At 33.7% G+C, this 9669-nt stretch overlaps 1 protein-coding gene across 1 annotated transcript; it reads left to right on the top strand.

Moving 5' to 3' along the window:
* The first annotated feature begins 6659 nt into the window (after positions 1 to 6659).
* On the top strand, positions 6660 to 7298 carry LOC136972011 (neurogenic differentiation factor 1-like). Its single transcript, XM_067266562.1, has one exon. It carries the CDS (start codon positions 6660 to 6662, stop codon positions 7296 to 7298), a length of 639 nt encoding a protein of 212 aa, XP_067122663.1.
* The last annotated feature ends 2371 nt before the right edge of the window (positions 7299 to 9669 follow it).

Genomic DNA, 9669 nt, shown 5'->3' with positions numbered 1-9669 from the left:
ACTCTAACACAGTTCAAGAATTTAGTAAAACCCTCTTGCAACAAATATACACACATTTTTAAGGGAGTGCAAGAGCTTATTTTCAGATTCAAGGGGGTGCTGACCACTAAAAAGGTTAAAAACCACTGCTATAAATGATCAATATGATAGAATATTGTTATGAAACAAGACAATTGAAGAGTGCTATGCCAAAAGTAACCTCTACTTTTCCAAATTTTTCACAAAGTGGAAAATGTTTACAACTTCTTACAGCACCATAATCTTTTTTCTGTTAACCTTTAAGTTCATTAAAATACTATAAAATTTAGCTTGATAATCCTAGAAAATATAAGGTAGTGTTTTTAAATTATTTTGTTTGAGTAAGGACAGTTTTAGAATGATACCCTGGATTTGGTGAGTTTTGGAACATTGATATGAAACAAAGTTTGAAACAGAAAACAATGAATTTTTTAATAGAAGGAATCAAATTTTCTTATACAGGTAAAACTGTTATTATATATATTGTATATAATTCCAATTAAGATCAAAACTAATACGATTAAAAAATATATATATATTTATTTATTTATTTTAATCATGTAAGTTTTGTTCTTATGGGTAAAAAATAGCCATTTTTGCAATTCAAAACAAAATATTTCAGTGGTTGCAGTATTGTAAAAAATGAAGTTAATGAACAAAAACAATTATAGTAAATTTTCATTTTTTTTATTTATTTTCTTGTTTGCTCTTATTTGAGAAAGGAAAAAAAAAAAAGAATTAGCATTTACAAATCACTGGGATAGTTTCTGTGAATGGATTTACCATGACAATAATGAAATGCAGCATTTCAGTCTTTCCATGAACACTTTTATGACCTTTTTCTTCATGCTGAATTTTTCTATTTGGTGAACTTCTTTGTTTTTCATATCGCATCTCACCGCTTAAAACGTGATTTTTGACCATCACCAAACTCGATCTTTACTAACATGAAGTATTTGAAGAAATATTTTTTTACAAGACGTTTGAATTTCTTGTTTTTTTTTTCTTTTTCGCAACTTATAACGTAATATTTGATATTGATCGCTTTATTGGAATTGCTTGGCTACTTTTTTATTGGCATTCACATGCTTCAGAATAAATGCATCCTGTGTAATTTTAACATGCAACGAACTAGAAATTTGCATGGAAATTAGAGATATCTTACATTTTCAATTGAGCACATCTATATGTTTTTCCATTACGCTCACATACGTCAGTGATGCCTGAGGGTGTGTAGTCGAGTAATAAATAACAGAATCCCGAGAATCGCTCGGCTTTGATAAAAATTTTTAAAAAGTTTATTAATTACAGTTAACACCGATAGTTTCCAAAAAAAAAAAAAACAATTATACACACTTACTAACTAAGAAAATACAAAGACACTTGGGATCACCCATAACAATATCACAAATTGGTCCCCACGTACCGACAAAACAAAGGACTTATTCTAACTTATGTCTAGCTTAACTATAGTTTAACTAAATTTACAAAGTAAGGGCCCTAGAGCAAGATAAGGTTGATAAGAATTATCAGAATGAAAAAGTTCAAAGGGGTGACTGGCAATAATAAAAAAAAAGCCTCGGATCCGTTCCTTAATAATTGTCTTTGTTACATGCTCGTCATGCTTTCCTCTCTCCCCGAAAAATCTTCCTTCCTTTCGTTCCAATCTCCCTCTCTCCTGTGCCAGTAACCCCTCGACCGATCGGGTGTCATCCCCTTTTGTTTTATTACAGTTCAGACCACACGGATTAGCTAACTACAGTGTGGTTAAGTAAACAGAAGCCGGAAGTACAGTTTTTACCGCAGGAAGATAGTACAAGGAAAGTAAAGAAAAGAAAAATAACAAGGCTTAATAAAGTCATAGGTGTCAGCAAGTTTAGACTAGAATTACAATTGGTGTCACGTTAATTTAATTGAAAAATACCTATGTAAAATTTTTTCCCGAAATTTTCCGATATGTTTCATAGGTTTTTTTTCGGGTTTGGTTTTCTCTGCCTGTGGCCCTCATGATTAGGCCACACTAGGCTGTCGCGGTAATAGAAAAAAAAAAAAAAAAAAAAAAAAATTATGTTTAAACATAGTTTTATGGGGACCCTGGGTACCGGCCCAAATACCCTTATGTAAATCCGGCCCTGGTTATACATTTCATCAGGCATTCATTAATTGGGAAAACCGAATATAATAATTCGATTATTCAACTCGACTCTCCACCGTACCTCTCAAGTATGTTTTTCTCTTGAACCTGACTCTGATAAATGGATGACGTTATCAATATAACTAATTAAATCATTCTCTTTAATAGGAAGCTCAATGAACGTTAAACATTCAGCGATTCACATTATTTCAGGTATGCTATTCTGCATTTTGTAATTTTAGTCTGAAGCTTTAAACTTATTTTTAGCTTTTATTAAAACAAATAATAATGTAGATTAATTTGCTGCATTATTATTCATTTGTAGAATTTTTACTTTTTTTTTAAATTTTATTTTGCATTTCAACCCCCTCTTTATTTGTTTTTTAGTACACATGGGTTGCCAATTTAGCGAAAAAGTCACTAAATTTGGCGAGATTTTGATTTTGTTCGCGCCTTTTTTGAAATTTAGCGATGGAAATTTAATAAATTTAGCTACATTTTAGAGATTTTCTACAAAATCAAAAAATTTCATAAAACTATTAAAATGAAATAAATTTCTTAATTTATATTATCTTTAATGTATAATAATTATGTGTATGAGTCGCAAATCTTATTTTTAGTAAGTGGCAAAACAGCGGCGTAGCTACATATTCAGCGCCCCGAAGCAAGTAGAATCGGTGCGCTATACGAAAATTATTATTAACATTTAGTTTAAAAACATATATCTAATTATTTACTTAATATATATCTTACTTAATAACAATTTATTTGAGATTCAAGGCATTTCAACGATAAGATATTCAATTTAATAAATATAATTCTTTAAGTACGGAGTACCCTTTTTTTTTAACTTTCCGCCCTGTGGGCACTAGAGGGCCTCTTTTAGTAGACCCATTATGGGTTCGGCCAGGCCCACAATGGGGGCGACCGGGTGGTGAGGGACGGGGCCCGACATATCCAAACGGACCACCCCCGAAAAATTCCTGGGGATTTCTCGACCCGCTTGGATTCGATCCCGGGTCCCTCAGAGCGGTAAGCTGCCACCTTGACCGCTCGGCCATCCGGCCTAGTACGGAGTACTTAATAATGTTTACTACATATTATATAAATTGTATTGACAAAATGTATGCAAGTTTATTTTCGTAACAAATACATAATAATACATAAAACAACTTGAAGATTGTTGTTTTCTCGCTTTTTCGTTTAGAAATCGGTCCATCACTTTTTCCACATCAATTTGACAAGCTATTGTTTTTCCAATTGATATACAGCAGCAGCCAGAGCTAAGACGGTGTTGTGATATGCTGCTTCTTAAATAAGTTTTGATTAATTTTAATATTGAAAAACTTCGTTCTGCTGTCGTCGTCGTCGCCGGTAAAGTTAAAAAAAAAAAAAAAAACGAGGCATGCTGCAATAATGTCGGAAAAGCTACTCGAGGCTGCGGTGTGAATTAAAAGTAGTTCGACAACTTCGCTTATAGAAGTAATTTCTTTTACCTGAGTATAAAAACGCATTTTAAATCGAAGCGGTTGAAGTCCAAAACTAGGCGAATTGTCGGAGGGACATGCCGATTGTAAAAATTTTGATTTTTCCAGAATATTTTTATCAGATGAGGCGACAATATATGCGGGTGATAAGCACTTAAAAAGGGCACAAAATTGTCCAACGGATTTAAATCTAGTAGTAATTATTAAATTCAAAAATTTTTTTACAAATGTTTTTACAAGTGTTTATTTCACCCTTTCTAACTTGCCGCCCTCATGATTCGTGCGCCTGGAGTAGTTTGCTTCAACTGCTCCACGGTAGCTACGCCTCTGGGCAAAACTAGACCTTAAGTTTTCTTACCATGACTACATTTGGTAAACGTTTGTAAAGGGGGCGAAATTTAGTAGGCACTGGCTTCGCAACTAGCAGTAGCAGGTCCTATCCTGATTAAAACAGTTTGTCAATTTTCTTAAAAATTTGATAGTGATCGTTGTTACATTTAAAATTTGGGAGTCTTTATAAGTTATCTATCGTGCATCGTGAGAAACCAATTGTTAATATAGTGTCATTTTGAGATAATATTATTTACTGTTATTTATTGATGTTACAATTTATTATTTATTACCCTTATATGTGTAAAAATGCCGAATGAGAGAAAATACACTCAAAAATTTCGAATAGAATGGCTATGTGACGATAGGTATAAAAACTAGTTGCGGAAAATTGAAGGAGAATATACAGAGTGTTGCTGTAAACTGCATTATGATAGCAAAAGTAAGTGATTTAGAAAAGCATAGGAAAACTCAAAAACATGTAAAAGCCGAGCCATCTTGGTACGTTGCCTCCATCATTCATTACAATTAGCTGTTTCCCACGCTACAAAAGAAGGCTTTCCAAGAAAAATAGAATTTCTTATTAAAGAAACATTTAATTGGTTTTCTCATTCTGCAATTAGACAATCCAAATACAAGGAACTCTATTCTTTGATGAACGAAGGAAATGAACCATTGAAATTAGTACAATGTAGTGAGACTCGTTGGATCTGATTTCAGACCGCTATTGATGGAATTTTGAAACAATGGAATGATTTAAATGCAAATTTTAATTTGGCCAGAACAAACGAGATATTATACGACAGAAATTTTGTTCTCAATGTTTGATGACCAAAGACTGTTTTTATTTCTTAAACCTGTACTTGATGAAGTTCAGAGATTAAATAAAATATTTAAATCTGAGAATACTGATCTTACGAAGTTGCTACAGGATTTGCTAAGTTTAATAGAATCTCGTTGTTCTAAGATTTTTATTCCAGAAACAAAAATAACAAATGATGTAGTGATTGAAAACCATTTAGCACTCAATCCATATTTGTGTTATCAGTTTGAAACTGCAACAAACAATTCTGCACTGTTAGAAAAAATATTCGTAGTCGCTGCATTGCCTTTCTTTTGTCTCGTATAAAACAACTTCGGCAAAGGTTACCTGACAATATATCAATTTTGAAAATCATGACGTCACTAAGTATTGACTATTGTCACAACTCAATTATAAGTGATATAATAAACCTTGTGAAAATGTTTTTCACTGATGATGCAGTATTAACTTGCATTGACTTTCAATGGAGGAAAATCTATACAATCCAGTGGAAAGAAACTTCAGCCGGTTAAACCTGTGGATGGAAGTAACTCAATACCGAGATACTGCCAGAGAAAATCCCTTTGAAGACTTGGTCAATTTTGTTTTAAAAATTCTTTTATTACCTCACTCAAACGCAGAAGTAGAACGTTTATTTAGTCAGATGAATATTGTTAAGACCAAACTGCGGAAGAAATTGAATATTACGACAGTGATTCTAGAAGTAAGGTAACAAAAGCTCTCATGGGTGTCATATTCCTCCTCTTGTTCGAATTTTCCATTAGGGCAGCAGCAGAAGACCACAGCTTTATCGCACAGGCGTTAGATGGTGCAAATGTTGCGTCAGACTCTTGCAATATCATTTTGAAAATGGCTACGCTCACGGAAACGTGATCAAACATGGAAGTGCGTAGTGTGATTCGGTCTGAAGGGCAACTCATCAGTAGAATTTCATTGTCAACTTGTTGAGGTGTACAGTGGTAATATCATGTCACAAAAACAGGTGTGGGTTTGGTGCACTGAGTTCGATAAAGGCAGGACAGATGTGCAAACTGAGCAAACTGAATTGTTACAGTGCTTCAAGTGGGAGGTACTGGAACATCCTCCCTATAGCCCCAACTTGACATCCTGTGATTTCCATCTCTTCGCACCATTGAAGAAGCATCTGGGTGGTAGGCGATTCCAAACTGATACGGAAGTTCAGTAAGCCGTCACGGCGTGACTGAAGGGACTTGACGCAGATTTCTTCTCTGTCGGCATCGATGCCTTGGTATATCGTTGGAATAAATGTTTGGACAAGCATGGTGACTATGTTGAAAAATAACAAGTACCAGTGCCATAATATTCTGTATCATTGTACGTGCCTGTGAAATAGAGTTTGTACAGAAAAGCTCTTGTTACCTTACTTTTTGAATCGCCCTGTATTTCGCTCAGTAACATATTAACAATTAGATATGGTTTGAAGAGATTAGGGAAATGCAACTATGGTTATGAATTACCAGCAAATGTCATTGGAAAAATAGGCACTATAAAATCATACCAAAGTTTAGAGTCTGAAGCAGGACCATCTTTTGGATACAATGAAGAAATTGAAGAAGTAATGGAATTTAATGACGAATGGACTTTTTTGAATGAAGTTAAAAATAGATAAATTAAAAACCAACCTTTAAATAATGTTTAAGTACTTTTTTAAATCGAATTTTGAAATTTTTAAAGCAATTTTTAGTGTGTTTTTGTTTGCTTTTAGCTACTATTATTTTTTTTTGAGTTGTCAACTTTGTCAGTAATTACAGTATAATGATATAGGTTTGAGATTTGAATAACTATTTTTTTTTAAAATGCGGGTTTTATTCATTTTTTATATTTTTATTACAGATTGAAAAAAAAAATGTTTAATCGTTGTAAAAGTCGTGAAGAGGAAGAATGGAAATCGAGTAAAAGACGTAGAGAAAAAAGAAAACTTTCTCCTAAAGCCAGACTGGCCAAATTCAAGTTGAGACGTCATAAAGCTAACGCCCGGGAAAGAAACCGAATGCATGGATTAAATGCAGCTCTGGATGCTCTACGCTCTCGTCTACCAGTTCGATTTCGATCTCAGAAGCTTTCAAAGATCGAGACCCTCAGATTAGCCAGGAATTACATTGCAGTCTTAACTGAAATTCTCCGAACGGGAAAAGAAATGGAACCTGTGCTGATGGCTCGTTTATTGACTGAAGGCTTATCGCGAACTACGGCCAATTCGGTAGCTAATTGTTTGCAATTAAATCCTAGATTAATAGAGAATAATGACGATTGTAATTCGTCCAATCTTTTTAATCCTCTAGAATCTTCTAGATATGATCCTAATGTCTGCATTCGATTCGGTTTCCCGTGCAATAAAGAATCTTATCCGTTACTTGACTTTCTTGATTCCAGATGCGAATATTCATCGTTTGAAAGTCAAGCATCAATAAAATCTTTAATTGCTGAAACTATTTCATCAAATTTTCCGACGTCTGATGATATATCTTTCTGTCATATCGACTAGTAATTTTTTTTCCAACATTTTCTTTTTAGATCCCAAGTACGTTTTTTCTGATGTTAATATTTTAATATATTTTAGTTAATAAAAACAAAATGTTTTAAAAATGTATGCAATAAGCTACATAAACTGTAATATTTCAGGTGGTTTTCTAAACATGTAATTTCACAAAATTATAACCGTTGACGAACCGTTAATTTAAAATTCAGTTTTGAAATGCGGAATTTCAATCTGCAGTTTAATGGTGCGTTTATTAAACATTCTGTTACATTTATTGAATTGTTACTTTTATTTCTTATCCAAATTAGGATAATTTTTTGAAATATGGTTTTGACATTTTTTAGATGAAGCTTCAACACTATCTTATCGCCAACTTTCAAAAAAGAGCAGAGTAAACATCATAAATAATTGCATTAGATTTTAGAGATCAGATCAAACACGCTTTATGAGACTTTATCTCGGTTTAAATATTAAGCAAACACTTTATTTTAATTAAGAAATGAGATCCAACTAGACACGTCGCTTTTAAATATATAGGAATAGTATAAGTAAGAATACTAGTGAAAAATATCATACCGATTATTGTTTATACAGTATTTACAAAGAGGAATCATTCTTGAACTTCATAGTTAAAAACAAATTATTCCTGTTTATATTCATTCCTTTTAATACATTTTTTAAAATGCGTTTTGTTCTGAATTACTAGGGTGAGCATATTCATTACTGACTAAAGACGTTTTTTGTATACTGTATTCATCGCTGATTCGGGCTAGGCCCACAATATAACGACTGTATGGTAAAGATATGATCAAACATATCCGAGTCAACCCATGCACGAAACTCAACTAATCAGAAGTCAAATTCCAGGTCCACAAAACGGTAGTTTGTGGCCCCGATTCAAGTTTGTCTTTACCATCCTATCCATAGAGATATCAATTCAAGACACAACTAAGTTGGAGAATTTTAAGTCAGAGTGGCACCACTCGATGTTATTTGTTATCGACAAACTGAAATGAAAATAAAAGCGGGTTTTTAAAGCAAAGACCAACTTTTTTCCTTAAAACTAATAAATTTATCTTTCGTACGGGTTTACGATTTCGAACTTCTGGCAAGCACAATTTACGCAGTCGTGATTACATTATAAGTCGAGATAATCACCGAGCATAAATTCTTAAATTCTTCGGACGTTTCAAACTCAAATTGAGCAGGGTTCTATTATTATTGAGATATGGAAACAGCTTAAGTTAAATGCATCAATTGCCGACTGCGATCCAATAGCTGACGATTTTTGCATAATTATCTTATTTTATACGAAATATAGCGGGCATATTTCAGTGATAAGTTTGAATTAGCTATAAAGTTTTTGTAAAGTTAATAACATTAAATATCATTTATATCATTTAAATACAAACTATTGAAATATGGCTGTTTATAGTTAAGAAGTGTAGCATGTTCAACGTGTTAGATTTAATACATAAGCTAAGGATACTTGTTAAATTCTTTGTTTTGAAACTCAAGCTGCTACTGAAATAAAAAAATATATATTTTACACGTAAATACTTCAAAAATACTATTTTGAACAGTATTTACCACCACTCGGCGGTTATGTTGTTATTTTTAGTGATGCAACGAATATTCGGTTACTATTCGGTATTCGGCCTATTTTATACGCTAAAAACAGGAGTAAGAAATAACAAAAACACAGTAAATTAATCATTTTGGTATTTAGATTTAATGTTATCGGATTAGTGTTGTTTGTTTATATTTATTTATAACTTATAACCTGCACTGAATAAAAAACAAAATAATATTAGTCACACGTATTCACAATTTATAGTTACAAAGATCAGCACACGTACAGTACAGACCCATTCTTTCGAGAATCGTCGCACATCTGAGGTCTGACCCTGACTTAAAAAGAAGTTTTTAAGCGCTCGTCTTTGCTCTTCCCTTTCTTTTTCCTCTGTCGCTCTAGTCCATGTATGCCGACGGCCGGATGGCCGAGCGGTAAAGGTGGCAGCCTACCGCTCTGGGGGACCCGGGATCGAATCCGAACGGGTCGAATAATCCCCAGGAATTTTTCGGGGGGTGGTCCGTTCGGATATGTCGGGCCCCGTCCCTCACCACCCGGTCGCCCCATTGTGGGCCTGGCCGAACCCATAATGGGCCTACTAAAAGAGGCCCTCGTAGTGCCCACAGGGCGGAAAGAGTTAAAAAAAAAAAAAAAAAAAAAGTCCATGTATGCCTATGCATACATCATAATGTGCACGCACGATACTTTCGATTCGTCACTTTTCCGTCGTAGAGTTCCCATTTTACAATTACGTGACTCGTAGCCTGGTGATAACGGAGAAGAGACAGATAAGATGTCGGTATA

This window comes from Centruroides vittatus, unplaced genomic scaffold, assembly GCF_030686945.1.
Source record: "Centruroides vittatus isolate TY-2023 unplaced genomic scaffold, ASM3068694v2 contig_1057, whole genome shotgun sequence".
NCBI lineage: Eukaryota > Metazoa > Arthropoda > Arachnida > Scorpiones > Buthidae > Centruroides > Centruroides vittatus.
This window is presented reverse-complemented; position numbering and strand designations above follow the sequence as displayed.